Genomic DNA, 15,882 nt, shown 5'->3' on the forward strand with positions numbered 1-15,882 from the left:
CACATGATGTTGTTGAAAATGAAATACTGCCTTGGGGCAGAAGGATAAACTGTGTGGCCTCCTGAGGTCTTCCCAGCAATACTTTCTATAATTCTATTAAATTAAGTGAGGAAAGAAGTAGCGTGGAAAGCACAAAACAGGCTAAGTCATAAACTAGCAATTAAACTGGGAGCTGGGCAGAAAACGTACAATCTATCCCAATTAAGAGCTGTATCTCAAGAGAAACTGGGAGCCTGACGCAGGTGCTGACAGCAGGGAAAACACTGCATTTCTGTTCTGGAGGCAGCAACTGCTTTCTGCTGGTACTTATGCAGATCTGTGGGGGTCCTTATGCAACTCAAGGCTGTGCTCTGTTTTTAATAATTACAGTATCTCTGATGTTCAGGTGGCAGTTGCTTGCAGTTGTGGTCTCATCTGCCTACACAAAGTCAGCAGCATGATGTCAGATTATTTGCTAGTGGCAGGAAGACATCCCTATTATTAACACCTGCGTGATGGGACCCCTCTCTCCCCATGCATTCTCAGTCCTTTTTGTATCTGCTCCTTGGTGGACAATACCCACCTCTGCTTGCTCTTAACAAGTAATTTTTCAGTCTTGCAGATGGTATTCTGTGGAACCTCGGGCTGAGGGACTTCTCAAAGGTGGAGCAGAGCATGAGTACTTCAAGGGCCATGTTGGCCTCCATAACATCTCTTTTGCCCTAGGGGCACATCATCTCTCTACTTCTCGTGTCCTATTTCCTCCTCCTGCTGTCATTTTGCCTGGAGAACAATGTCTTATGTGCCAGTTGCCCTTGGCTCTGTTGACCCAGAACAACAATGCTTGGGGGAGGAAGGAAGAAGAGAGCCAGACTCAGTCTTGAGTCTTTTCAGGGCTCTTTAGCTGTTGTGACTCTGTTGAAGTCACCTGAGAGATGGGAATGTTGCTCAGTCTAGGGTGTAATTTCCTGGCAGGAGACCACTAATGGAGTCCTGGCAGTCTCATCTGGGCTCTTCAGAGCTTGCTGCAGTGTAACTTTGTCAGACACTCGCTGTTCTCCTTCTAACCTGGGGTTTTGGTGGGAATTTTTGGTAGGGTTTTTTTACTCCTTAAAGGTCTTTCATTTATTTGTCATGGCTTCACATATTTCCTCCCCTAGAGTTGTTTGTCAAGAGAAGCTTAGAATTGCTCCCTTTCCTGGTCTCTGAGATTTAATCTGGAAATGTTTAAAAGGGAAATGTGACAGACCCTACATCTCAAGCTGGGGTCAGGGATGGGGTCAGTTTGATGAGTTTCCCTCCAGCCAGATATACATCAATTGGAGATATGTGGAGCCTGTGATCTTTCTGCACAAGTTCTAGAAAAAGAGCCAATATTGAGAGCTGCCAGTTAGGGACTGTGAGGAAAAGGATATAAAGGCAGAAGTGATCAATTTCTGTGTCCCAGACAGGGGGAAATGCAGGACCACTAGGGGAACGGGAATATGTAGGAAATATGTAGGTCTCTATTCCTTCATGAAGAGCCCAAAGGATTTGCTGAGGCAGATTGGGAGAGTGGGATTTAGGGATGGGAAAATCTGAGGCTTTTCCTGACTTTTAGAATGCTGTATGGAAGTAAAAGTGGGAGGAAAAGTAATTTTTGCATGAGCCACTGAGGGAAAATGAGGATACAGGGTAGAGCTGGGTGACCTTACAGGTGGAAGGGCAAGTGATAAGAATAAATAACCGAAAGGAGATTTTCAGGGCCAAGGGCAGACAGGGGGATTCAGAGCCATGATGAGGAAGGCTGCTGGTAGCCATCAGTTTAGGTTTAAGATGTAGGGCCTGCATTAGAACAAGGCAGGAAGAGTTAAAGTCTGTGTGACAGGGTTGACACTGGAATTTGAAAGGGCAGTAGCAAGGATCCAGGATGATAAACCTAGGAATAGTGTGGGGAGATAAGCACAGCAAGCTGTGATGCTGTGAGCAGCAGTGGCTGGAGACAGCGTACCTAGGTGAGACCAGGAAAAATAAAGTAGGTATGCTGAGGGCACTATCAGACCATCAGGGTGGAAGAGTGTGAAGAGATGTTGGAAATTCATGTTTGAGCACAGCTCTTCTGAGGGAATTTCTGAGTGAAGGGAAAGAGATATCTACAATTGGTACCCACACATCTTCATAAACACATTTAAAACACAAATTAATTCCAGCGCTATATCCACTATATCTATTTTCCTTTGCCAAAAATTATTATGACCTTTGTGCTTAAACCCACTTTTTTTTCTTTTTTTTGGGGGGGTGGGGGAGGGGGAAAGCAGGCAACAACACATACATTTATGCCAAATTGTGATGTTGCATTGTAGCCACAGCTCTCTTAATAGAGAGCAAGCAGGCACAATTTCCCAAGGATGTTTCCTGGGAATCGCAGCAAGGAACCTCAGAGAAAGAAAAAACAATTCTTATCTCATTTGCTGCTCCTGTGTTTTTGCACATATAGAATGTGTTGGAAGATTATTTACCTGAAGGAATTTGGTAACTGGATTCTGCTGAGGATTGTTTTGTTTCCTTGGCCAATCACAAAAAGCTGTGTCCTGACTGTTGGGAGACAGTCACAAGTTTTCTTTAGTATTCTTTGTAATATAGTATAATACAGTATAATAAAGTAATTCATTAGCCTTCTGATATCATGGAGTTCTGCACATCATTCTTCCCAGACGTTGGGTGTCTTAGCATTAATATTGAATCATGAATACATTCAGGAAATGGAAAGAGAACATGCACCTCCACCTGACCAGGCCGAAATGCCCACTACGACTTGAGCATTGATACATCACAACAGAAACTTCACAATCAGTTCATACAGGAGAAGGGATGGAAGGAATATTTTCTGTGTTGGTTTTCCTTCTCTGCTTTTGCTAATTGATTCCTGTGAAGCATGGCTCTCTCTTAGTCTAACAGTTATGTGTGGGCATTGTGGGCCAATTCTAGGACTTTATTTCTGTGATGTTGGGTGGCTTCAGTTTGAGGACTGTAAAACTGGAAGTGTTGAGATTCAGGTTACAGTTGAAGCATCAAGCATAAAATCAGCTTGTAGGCACAGCAGAACAGAGTATCTAGGAAATATGTCTTGCGGGGTTAAGATAATGCTTTTCAGTGCTGTTGTCAGCAAAGAGAGGCTGCAATAAATGTGAAAGTGTTAGGAAGGAATTCTGCTGGGTTTGGAAAGGGTAACAACTATAGGTTTCTAACAGGTAAATGCAGAGGAAAGGATTCTGCAAGTCACTGGATGGAGATATCTGGGGAGGTAGTAGAGGAGGTAAAGGAGCATTCTCGGACAGTATCATGGAACTGGATAAGAGCAGGAGAATGGTTCTGGTATGAGCAAAAGCAGAGTAATGCAAATCTTGCTCTCTGATTTCTGTCCCTTTTGAGATAGGGAGACATTTCCCTTCAGCAGAGTATGTCATTGCTCTTGATGACCCTCGCAGCTAAGATTGCCAGTAGGTTGGCTTTCCCTCTTCATTGAGGTAAAAGTGATCTATGAATGCCATCTTGGTCCACAGCTGTTTTGATACCTGATTCCTTTCCCTGTCCATGCCTCTTGCGTTTTTCCTCTGCATGTGGAGGTCTTATATGTCCCCACAATTCCTCTACCCCTCCCTGATATCAGCCCTCCCTGTGACCTTAAGACTGCTTATTTCCTCCCATGTACTTTGCTTTCCAGGATTTGAAGCTGTGATCAGAAAAAGAGCCAGTGGTCATTCTATCTACTACCACCCTCTCCTACCCCTCTCCATCTGGTGCTAGGGAAGAGCTTGTGCCCTGTTCAGCTGGCTAGTTCTGGCACAAAGCTGGACTGGTATAGGAGTGAGAGGGCTGTGCCCATCTCGGATGTGTATCTCTGTGTGGATGAGGAGCATCCGAGGCAGGCACCCTTTCCTCCTTTTATCAGAGTGTGCTCATTTATTTTACCATCTGTTTTCCCAGTGCTGGAGATGATGCTGGGGATATGTGACTTGGGGCACTCAGGCAGAAACTGGCCTGCACAAGGCCAGCCATGTGTTTGCCTCCTAGCAATGCAGCGGTCAGCAGCAAATTCTTTGCTGCTGCCTCCTCTCAGTATGGGAGAGAGCAAGTGTGGGCCTGGGTGTGTATGAGACACAAAGAAATGAAATGTGGCAGGGGGAGAAAGGGAGAGAGACACTGGGGTACTTGTGCATCAGCTGGAGAGAACTGTGGGAAGGAGGGACAGACAGATGAGCAGAGTTGGGGAGAAGGAAGAATGGATTGAAGAGAGGGAAAAACATACAGAACTGTACAGGGAGAGACAAAGAAACCGAGTGGCTGGGAAGCAGCAAGAGAAAGGCTGTGAAGGAAGGAAAGACAGGCAGATTTGGCAGGGTTGTGGTTTGGAAATCAATAGATTGTCTGTGGGAGAGAGATGTGTGCCAGCCAGGTACTACACTCATAGATAAGTGGATAACTACAGAGATGGAGATAAATTCTCTGTGTCTCTGTGTGTGTGTGTGTGTTTCTACTGGCCTGTGTAAGGGTGAGCTGAATGAATCGGAGTGAGGAAGGGGAGCCATAAGGAAAGGGGAGCGTGAAAGCAGAGCAACAAAAAACAATGCTAGATAGAGATGAATCCTTGGAATGCAAACGAGCTGGCATCAGGCAGTGGGGAGGAAGGGATTTGTATGAAAAGAAGGGAGAGCAACTGCATTCGTATGTTTGGGGCTGAGGTTTTCTTATTGGAACCTGAAAGAGGTGGCAGGGCAGCCATCAGAGCACAATTCCCCAGTACTAAACAGAAGTATTTTTATGCATTCAGGGCTCACTGCCAGTGCACAGAGAGACCCAGTGGACCCAGGAATGTAAATGCCACTATGCTAGTGCAGACAGTTTCCTACCTGCTGAACTGCAATTTGTACCTGAATGTTTGCAACCTGTGGACTGCCTATTTCAAGCATATCTGCTTGACTATTAGAAACTGTTTAAGATGGCAGCTCAGGTATTTATTTATCCTCCTTTCCCTTTCATCTTGCCCTTTTCCTCACAGTGTACTCATAATAGAGAAAGAGACATTAAAAAGTAGTGCCCATATTTATAAGCATGTTCTTATTTCTTCTGCCTTGTTTCACAGACAGCAGTTTGCTTTACTGCCTGACTTGAGGTCCCCCTCTTCCCTCTGACCATTTCTTTTCTCTTCTGTACTTTCCTGGTTTTTTTTTTCATCTACTTCTTTCTCTCTTCCTTCAATTTTCTATAATTTTAAGTTTTTTACTGTCCTATAACTCCATCCCTTTCTCTTTTGTGTTCTAGACTAGGAGCCCTGTTTCTTTCTTTCTGCTCCTTTTCTCTCTCCCTGATTCCTCCATCTCCTTCCGTCTGTGCCTGTCTGCCTGCTTTCTCTCACTCACTGTCTGTCTCTCTTGAACTGGGTTGTGAATTCTGGTGGCATCAGAGTGGGACAAACTGTAAAACCGAGGTTCCCGGAGGGCCAGGTTGTGATAATTTTATTTTTACAATGTCCTTGGATGTGTAAAGGTGTTTGTTTAAAGGGGGGAGGAGCAGTGCATGTGCTCCATGTGGGAGAAGAGAGAGGAGTGCAGGCCAGAACAAATGAAGCTTATAACCAATATAGGTCAGTTGCAGAGAAGAGTCCCAATGGTCTGTGAAATAGAGAAGTGTTTTGTCATTTCAGACTGGCTAGTGGAAAGATGGCAAATTAATAGTTTTATCTAACAGACACAGGAAAAGAATCCTGTCAGAGAATGCAGTAGTGATGAGCATGGGAGGAGGACCAGCTCTGCGTAGGGGATTGCTCATCTCCCAGCCGCCCCCGTAACCCAGGGAAAAAACAGCCTGCTCTGAGCTGCCTACTCCTGTGTATGTTCCCATGTCTCTGTTATGGACTGCAGAGCATGGCTGAGAGATGCTTCCCTGTGTCCTCTGCCAGACTAGCTCACTGTGTTAAAGAGCACAACAACTGAGCAAATAAATTAGAGAAACACAAAGGACAGCCAGAATTCCACACTCTTGGAGGATGGGCTGGAGTGCTTGGTCAGCCTCTGCTGGAGTCAGCTGCCAAAGAGACCCACATAGTGGGAGAGAGGCATCATCAAGGCCCTGAGAATGGTCTAGTGGAGCTGTATGAACCAAGTGCACTGCTGGGAATTGTTTTGCTCTGCAGTAGGCTTCTCACTTCCTATGATTTGCCACCATATAAATAAATGCTGCTTTCTGATGTTTCCCAGAAATTTTCAAAAGTGGTCAGTAGCTGCAGTGAATGACTGAAAGTATCAAATGCTGATGAACCCACTGTTTGGTCTTGGAATTTTAGATTTAATTTCTTTTAAGAAATTTGTTGGTTCATGAGATCAAAGCTATTATGTTAAATGACATTAAAACATCAAAACCGAAATCTGGATTTTCAGAGGTGTTTGGAGCCCCTCTAAATTCGACATGAGATGCTGACTCCTTAGCACAACTGAAAATCAGGACAGTTCCTCACTGTCTAAACCTGGAGTTAGAAGCCTAAATAGACATGTGTTTTGCTTCCTTTTTTAAATTAGGCCTTTATCCCAAGGCAGCGAATACCACCTCTTGACAATTTCAATCCATGGAATACTCTTCTATGCATCACCATAATGCTCCAGTCTAGCATCTGACTGGCTTAATCTGATGTCTTTAACCTACTTCCTCTATAGGAATTCACTTGAGGGATCCTGAACCATTACAATGGTAATGTGAAGACAAATCCTAGGAATTCATAGAATACAAGAGCTGTGTGGTCATGATGTATCAGCTGACTTGCTTGGAAACAGTGTCTTAGGTACTTTTATACCTCATGAGATGCCTCCCTCCCTGACTATGTGGGACTACAGAAGTAAATCCTTCCCACATTAAAATTGGTAGCCTGTTCCTGGCATCAGTGGGAGATGCTGATTCTGAATTCTCTTAGAATGCCAACTCACTGAAGTCCTGAACATCCCTCTGAAAATTCAGAGGGATTAAATAGCCTATCCTAGACATTAACCCTTTCTCTTCCTTTTCCTGGGATGTTCCTTCAAGAATCCTTTTAACCCCGATGTACTAATTGAGCATCAGAGAAGCTAAATGCCCAATATTCCTGCCCCAATACCCTAAACTATCTGACAGAAGAAAAGCTCAGGGTATCCTAAAGATGAAAGTTTGAATAGCTGTCTTGCATACTGCCTGTGTCAGTACCACCAGACCTAGGAGACCAAATCTGTCCATGGAGGAAGCCCCAGTGATACCTCTGTGGCTGCAGAGGTCTAGATGGCAAAAGCTCATATTGGGGCCGGATTGTGGCTTTACATGATGATAGTGAATAGATGCGGCTGCACAAGATCCTCTTGTCTGTCCCCATCTGTGCCCTTTACACTGAAAGGAAGACTGATATCACAGGATATCGATCAGTGTCAACACAAACCATCCTCGCTGTATGCCTCACCTTTACCTCAGCATTTATCATTGCACTGATGCTTCCAAGAAGATTCTGAAAGCCTTTAGAAAAAAGTAAGGCCTTTCTCTTTTTTGACTTGTTATCTGATTACTATGTTTACATGGAAACATGCTTTTTTTTTTTTTTTCTTTTTTTTCTCTTTAAGAACCAAACCACAGCCCATGTGCATTTCCTCAGGGGAGTTTCATAAAACTGTTTGTCAAGAAATGATGACTGCTTTTAATTTGGACTTTCTGAAGCTGACCAGGAGACACCACCCATTCCATAAGAGACAAATCAGGAGTGATGGTCTAATCTAGTTACAGTCAGTGGAAAATGAACAAAGGCTTTACTGGGGGTAACATGGTTACTGGTGCTCGTATTTCAGGCACAAAGGGCAGTGAGACCCATTGCCTCTCTGATCTGTTCTGGAGACTCTTCCCTGTGCCTTAGACCCTAGAGCAAATTCTGATTACAAAACCTGTGCCAAAAAGTTTTCGCCAACTTTTTGTTGCCTGGAATATGCTTTGAGGGTTGGATGTACGTAGCTCTCAGTGGGAACTGTCTGTGTTTGGCTTTGGATATGAATGTGAACTAAAAAGAGAATTTCCATGAAGGATCTAGGGATACAGCAAAGGCGAAAGAATGGCTGTATGCTTGTGAATAAGTAGGCCTCAAGCTGGATTTCTATGGTATATGGTTAATGCAGGGGTAAGGGAGTATAGAGGCATGTATTTATTTATACTCAAGATAGTCCAATATGAAGGTAGCTGGGATTATAGATTAAGTGTAGAAAAATGTGTGTTCTGGAGAGGATAAGTATGAGGCGCAGCATCTGAGTGGGGAAGAGTGTCTTTAGTTTAGCATACTTATGTAAATACATAGGGATAGACGGGCTGGTGGGAGGGGGAATGTTCTCACAACTTATATTCTCTGCTAGTCATATTCGGCTTGTGTGTGTATATATATATATATATATATACACATATGCATATATGCTCACTGAGAGTGCTTTACCAAATACTAGAATTCCAGCTGGAATGACTTGTTAGCAGTCTGCCCTCTGTTAGAGCTAATGGGTTGCAGGTATTGATTTTTTTCTATTTCTATTGATTAGGAGGCTGCTGTACATACAAACCTTAGCATAGCATGGAAAGAGAAAGGGAGGCAAAACAGTTCACATTGCAGCAACTCATCATGGCCGAAAATTCATCCTGCTATCTCAGTCTTCTGCAACTATTTCTTCGGAGTAGAGAAGGAAGGCATTCCTTTTTTGCAGAAATCAACCCTCAGGGCTCATGAGAGGACGCTTTTTGCTTCCCAACCATCTTCAAGTATACCAATGGAAGAAAAGGTGTGTAAGAAAAAGGGAAAAGGGGGTCTCACATGGAAAGCACAGGAGTTGTAGCTTCAAGACTCAATCTGAAACACTTATCTTGGGTACCTGTGGGTACCCAATTCATTCATACCAGCACCCAGATCCCACTAAAATCAGCACAAACACTTTCACTTTGGTGTGCTTTATGAACACGTTCTGGATTTTTCAGCGCCTCTGCAAACTAATGAACATGTTTCTGTGTAGGAATGTTGTGAGGCTAAATGAACTGTTTGTGCTTGGAAGAGGACATAAGTGAGAAACTGAGGGACTTCTGTAAGGCAGCATTAGAATCTCGTACTTGGTGCCTGCCAGAGTCCACTCCTGTCTATCGCAAGAGTTTTTTTAGGCACTCCCAGGGTAGAACCCGCGCCCATTTTGCATGGAAATCTGCTCATTTTAATTGATAGACCTCCATATCCTGTATTTCCCTTCTTCTTTAATTTCTTGTCACAGGGTTACACTAGAGATGACTTTGCTGTAGTATTGATTGTCTGATGTTTAAACTGTGTTGTTGATCTTCAAGTTACATGAACCTAAAGATAAGAAGAGAGGCCCAGGGAGGCTTTTTCCACCTGCCTTTATCTCCCTATGTCTATCATCTCCATCTCTAGCTCCTTCACCTGCAAGTCTCTGGCAAAACCCACAAATCTTCTGTCCATGGCTTTCTAGTTTGTTGGTCTAAGAAAACCACCAGTATGCAGATATGATGCAAATAATGTTTAGGTGCTTTGGGACCCTCTGCTTTGGATGTCAGTGATGACTGCTTTGATCACTCCATCTGCTTTTCTAATGATACAGATATGTGACTTTCTTCTTCTCCAGTAGAATATCTTATATTTTAATTCTCTTTATATACCATATCTCATTTCTCTTTTCTCGGTCTCATTGGCTTCTATTTCTATCATCATCACCCAAACCCCAGTTTGTTTTTTCTAACATCTCCTCTGCTGGTGCATTTCCCTATTAACACCTCTGCTCTGCCTGCAAATGCAGCTGCACCGACTCTATATCTTTTACAGCTCATTACAACAGCTCCTTCTCAGCTGGCCTCCCCAGGATGAAGATTCCTAGATCCAATTTTTATACACTATTGCTATTTGATTTTATCCTATGTGCCAAAGAGCTCCACTGCAGTACTCAATCCACAAACACTATTCAGTCTCATTACCATCCCATGGAGTTGCTTCCGACTTTGTGCCCTTCATCTCGCTTCCTGCATCTTTCTCGTGCCCCTTTTTTTCCTAAGCACTGCCCCTTCTCTCCACAAATAGCAGCACTCTTGGTTTGCCATTGGAAGCAGACTTCCTGTGGCTCCCTGTCTCATCAGCTTCTCATTTCAAGTAATTTAAAATGTAATTTAAAATCTCTCTATTTCCTCCAGACTATTAATTTCACTCTCCTTACTCTTCTATAGATGTCATTCTGTGTTGCACTATTCAGAAGATGCAACTTGTAAAAAATCTGCCACAGTGGTTTTATTCTGTATTCTTGTTTTGTATTATAATTTTTAATGATTCTTTGTAGGAAAGACAAAATCTCAGCACAGCATCTAACCACAGTGCAAGCAGTCACACAGGACAGTCTGGCATTTGCATTGCCTTTGTTCCATTCTTCTCCTGTGGCATTTAGAACTGTAGAGGGATTATTGTGAATGGTCTAAGAGTATATAAGTAGGGTAGCAGAAAGATAATTATTTCTGGAAATTGGGAAGTGTGAGGCAGGAAGCCATGTTTAGATCTGATCCTGAGATGCACTGAGCTCTCATAGGTCTGACTTCTGTTAGCCAGAGATTATAGAAATTGCCACCCTTCAAACATGGCCTTCTTACACTGGCAATTTCTTTGGAGAGAACATGGACTTCTCTTGTTGCTGTAATACACTATTCGAGAGTACAGAGTAACTGAGGAGCCAACCTTCCTTGGAAGTATGAGGTCCAGCTTTCCAGAGTGGTTTTCTTGTCCACACATGAAATGTTTGTGTCTGATGGATTTAAGTGCAAGAATAGCCAAATGAAGATTTTTCTTCTTCAGAATCTTTCGGACTCCTGGCCCAGGCTTTCTACCTTTCTTTGGAAAATGAGTATATTTGAATTTTGGGGTGGGGTTGGAAAGGAACAACCACTAACATAAAAACAAAATGCTCAGAGCCCCAAGAATTATTTATTCTTCCCTTATGCCTTCCTCTTCAAGGCCCCTTCCTTCTTTCAGGAGATATATAGGGGGAGGAGAGGTCCTTGACTGATGATCCCTAGCTTTCCAAGCTAAGAGCCTCATGGAGCCTCCTCAACACCGGTCATCCCTTATAGAACCATAATTTCCCAGCAGCTTAGGGGTGCCCTCCACATCCCTCTGCCTCTCAAATTCCTTTGCACCAAGGACAACAGTTCAGAGAGCCTGTCCACAAACTACCGTCCTCCATATTCTTGCAGCAGGCTGTACTCAGAGTAGTAAAAATGCAGAGTACAATATGCACCTGCCCCCTTGTTCATCCCCGGCTGTTCAACAGCTCCAGGGTACAGAAAGAGCCTCCCCAGCTCCAATGGCAGAGGGCAAGGCTGGGATTCCTCCAGATGAACTAGGTACTGCGTTCTAGAAACAAAGAATATTTCAGTGATCTCAACCTGCGCTCTCTTCTACAACCTCTTTCTTTTTCTGCCTTCCCTGGGGCCTCTTCTGCCTGCTGGTGGTGATTTGCATATGGCTGATGCTGGACACCATGAGTGCTTGCTGGTAAACACCTCTACCTCAGTCTCAGCTGTGAGAGCAGCCTGGATTGTGCCCTCCAAAGGGGGGAAATGACCCAGGGTCTGTAGGGCAGCCAGTGGCTCCCTGACTACTTGCTATAAAGCCCTTCATGCCCACAAGTCCTGTGACAGATTGTCCTGGAAGGGGAGTCTCAGTCTGCACCCAGAGAGGTAGTAGGGAGAAGAGGTAACTGGAGCTATGAAATTGCAGCATGGCTGAAGCTCTCCAACTGGTTCAACTTCCTGGCACCCCCTTCCCCCAGCACGGCTCCCCCGCATAGAGCAGCAGTGAACCTAAAGCAGATCTTCTGGTCTAATTTTTCACTGAACAATGAATCTGATCAGAGAGAAACAAAATCGGTAGCATCAAGAATTAGATTGTTTCTTTTCTTCGTGATCGTTGCATTAATGAGCAGCTACATGTATAGAACCAGGAGGTGACTAATGTAATTAACCTGGTGTAATGATACTGCTGAGGAAGAGAGAGAGGATTATGACATACTTAGGTGTCAGTATTGCACAATTTTGTATGTGTTCCCTGTACTATTGGGTTGTGTCTGACACAGAAAACTTAAGCAGTGATAGATTTCAGTCTGCATCCATTCAGCTCATGTGTCTTTCTGTGTAAAATGAGGATGTGAAAGGTGGATTGCTTTCCCAGGGTTGAGGGGGTGGAGGTATTCAATTTTGGTGGTGTCTTTCCTTAACAAAATGATACTATTTATCATAAATCGTCCTTTCTCATGAAAATCTTCCCAAAATGTCTGCTTCTTGGAGCAGGCATTGGGATTTCAGTGAAATCCCCAAAGACAAAGTAAGAACACGGGGATCCACGCAACGCTGGTCAGGGGGAGGCAGAGGGATGGAAAACGAGCAACACCAAGACATATGCAACTTGCAGCAAACCCGAGAAGAGTAAAGAGCAAGCACTTAAAAATCATAACAACAGCAATAAGAGCAGAAATACATGCTTATTTTTAAATTACCCTTCCACGTTACATTTCACCCGCCTCCTGGGGAGAGAAACGGCTGACTGAAGTTTTGTGCGGGTCTAACTGCGGTGTGCGGGTCGCACTCGCAGCTCCGGGTACCTACGGCGGGGATGCGAAGGAGTCTGAGCTGAGGGGCGGCGGTGGGGGGGGGAAGGCGATAAGCGAGGGAGAGACCCAGCGCCGTCTTCCCCTGGGCTCCGCGGCGGCCGCGGTGAAGCGACCCTAGCCGGAGCCGGCAGCGGCGGGCGAGGCGCAGGGCGGGGGCAGGCTGCCCCCCCGCCCCTCTCTGCCTGCCTGCTGCCTGTGCCTGCCCGCGCAGAGCGGAGCGGGGCGGAGGAGGAGGGAGGCTGCCGCCCGCGGATGCTGGGGCGCGGGCGGCGCGGGCAGGGCGGGCGGCGCGGGCAGGGAGCTGTCCTTCAGCACCGCGGGCCGCGGAGCGCTCCGCCCGCACCGCCGCCCGGGGAGCTGTCCTGCAGCACCGGCGGCCCGGGAGCGCTCCGCCCGCCCCGCCGCCCGGGGAGCTGTCCTGCAGCACCGCCGGCCAGCGCCGACACCAACACCGCCAACACCGCCGCCACCGCCGCCGCCGCCGCCGCCGCCGCTGCCGCGGGGGAGCCGTCCAGCGCCGCGCCGCCAACGCCGCCGCCGCCGCCGGCTTGATGCAGTAGCGGGGCCCGGGAGTCGCCGGGGGCCGCCGCGGGGCAGGGGGTGCCGCAGCCGGGCTCCGCTCCGCGACCCCCGCCCGGGAGGGGCGCCGAGCCTGTCCCCCTCCTCCCCCTCCCCAACCCCCCCTTCCAGGAGCCCCCCTCTCTCCTCGCCCACCTCCGCCGGGAGCGAGCGCCGCGGCTGTGCGGAAAAGCCATGGGAGGCAAGACCTCGGCACCTGTTCAGCTGAAATCAAGGGCTTACAGTATACTGGGCACTCTGGCTTGGTGGTAGGAGCGAGCAAAAGGAAGGAGAAGCAAGCAAGAAAAAGTGAGAGAGGATTGGAGCGACTGCCGCTGCCGGGAAAAAAAAAAAATAAAAACCCAAGGAAGATAACTGGGAAGGAAAAGGATTTTCATGGCGCAGGCTGCAGAGCTAAGCAAGAAGACTGAAGGTTGCATCTCTGCTCTTACAGTCTCTAACTGTCTAGGTCCAGATAATGAGAGATTGTGTTGAGGATGCTGCTGCTGCTCCCCTGTTCACTGTGGAAGCCATCTCCAAATTAGCCATTACATATGGAAACTGGAGACCAGAATTTTAGAAAAAGGGATTAAGGCGTCTCATTTTGGGGGGGGTTCTCTCTTTATTTGTTTGGTTTTTCTTGGTTCTTTTCTCTCTTCTTTTTTTCTTTTTCCTTTTTCCTTTTTTTATATTTCAACCAGAACGTTTCCGATTTAAAAGGCAAGCCTCTTCCCGTGTGGTCTTTCTAATTTACACTCTTTTCCGTGGGCTTTCTTACCTCCCTTTTTTGATATCTATCTCTCTCTCTCTCTACCCATTATATTATTAGTCGGAATTATTATTCTTTTATTTTATTAAACACACACACCCCAAGAATCAGAAGGCGGTTGGGTATTTGTATAATGAAGAATTATGGGGCTCTTTGACAGAGGTGTTCAGATGCTTTTAACCACCGTTGGTGCTTTCGCTGCCTTCAGCCTGATGACCATAGCTGTGGGGACCGACTACTGGCTTTACTCCAGAGGGGTTTGCAAGACTAAAACTGTCAGTGAGAACGAAACCAGCAAAAAGAACGAGGAAGTCATGACCCATTCTGGATTATGGAGAACCTGCTGCCTAGAAGGTATTTGATTCTGGACCTCCACACCCCCCCACCCCTTCCTCTCCCACCACCCCACGTTTCTCCCTCCTCCCCCCAATAAATCCCTCCACATTCCACCATTTTCTCACTTCAGTCCTTTCGCGGTGTGTTGAGAGTGGTGGGCTCAGTTACTCAGAGCACAGAGGCAAGAAGACAGGCAAAACATTCACTGTTCTGTTCCCTTCTCATTCTTCTTTCCCACCCTCTCTGCTCCCACCTTCTCCAAAAATTCACTTCCTCCCTCCAACTCGAATAATGTGTGTGTTACAAAACCACCAAGAGATCCTTTCAAAAAGCAACTATGCAGTCTGCCTGTCTTCAGCTTGTTTGTATTGCCTGGGTAAGCAATGCCAAAATGCTGTGTTATTGCCGTGCTCCGGCTGCAACCAGAGAGTGAAATAATTGCTCTATTTGCAAAAGGCTTATTTGCAAAGACAAGACTGTGAGTGAGGGGCAATGTGGGGAGGAGGTGATTGCAAAGCACTTTGGATGCAATTTAGTTCACTTTAGGAAGGAAAAAGAGAGAAAGGGAAGCAACCGTGTTATATCCAAAATGTCTCATGCAGAATGTCTCATGCAGAATGATACCAGTCATCTCAAACAGAGTTCAGAGCATTTTGTAATGTCTGTAGGCAACCACATCTCACTGGGCTGGATGCAGAGGGGAGAGGGGTCTAGTTGGCTGCTGATTGGTTTGGTTTGGGGCTGGGGTTTTTCCCCAGTTTGTTTGTTGGTGGGAGATGGGTTTTGTTTGAGGGTGGGTTTGTGGTTTTGATTTTTTGGGTTTTTTTTTTAAAGGTTTATGGTAAAGGCTTAAAATAAACAAGTCTCTGAATGGAGAAATCAGCTGAAGTCTGATGTGGTGAAACTAAACAGCAACTCAGTGACATGTCTGATGACAGAAGAGACACCACTGCAGCCAACTTCTGGAATCAGACGTTCTAAAGGGAGAGGGAAAGAAAAGAGGGGCCAGTGATTCGCTTTTAAATATGTGTTGCTGAGTACTGCTATTGGCGTACGTGTGGGCTGGGGAGGTGGTCTTCAGCCCGTGCTGGAGGGAGAGGGGCAACCGATGTAAATGCACGGTTTGTGTTACACACGTAGTGAGGAGCGAGTGAGAGAACAGGAGCGCACATTACAGCCCGTTGTGAAAGCCCTGTTTGTGAATCAGCTCCCAGCTGGACAGTGGGCTGCCGGGGTTCATGGACATGCAGGGATAAGATCAGTGCCTGCCGGTGTCCACCGAAGCTGGGTGTGCCTGGAGCTCCCTGTCGGGAGAGAACGGCAAGTGGGTACCGCAGAAATTATTTTCTTAACCCGGCACTGGCAGATGGAAGGCAGGGGGAAGGGGGAAATAAACTATGTATGTTTTGATGTCTCTCACCAAAGAAAGCTAAAGCTGCTGTTTGGAAATGGTTGTGTCCAGGAAGAAGCATGAATTTCCCCCCCATTCTTGGTGCAAATGGTTGAGTGATGGCTGGACATGTTTTGAATAGCTAAGTGACTTCATTGAGCGATGGTCTATTTGACGCATAC

The 15,882-nt window shown here is 46.0% G+C and overlaps 1 protein-coding gene across 1 annotated transcript in view; it reads left to right on the top strand.

Moving 5' to 3' along the window:
• The first annotated feature begins 13,794 nt into the window (after positions 1–13,794).
• CACNG2 (calcium voltage-gated channel auxiliary subunit gamma 2) overlaps positions 13,795–15,882 on the top strand; it is a 51,868-nt gene continuing 49,780 nt past the window's right edge. The window contains exon 1 of the mRNA XM_084206856.1: positions 13,795–14,328. Within this exon, the coding sequence (XP_084062982.1) occupies positions 14,118–14,328 (211 nt within the window). The 5' untranslated portion in view covers positions 13,795–14,117. The remainder of the gene's footprint in view (positions 14,329–15,882) is intronic.

The sequence above is a fragment of the Fringilla coelebs genome (assembly GCF_963513975.1).
Source record: "Fringilla coelebs genome assembly, chromosome: 5".
Taxonomy (NCBI): domain Eukaryota; kingdom Metazoa; phylum Chordata; class Aves; order Passeriformes; family Fringillidae; genus Fringilla; species Fringilla coelebs.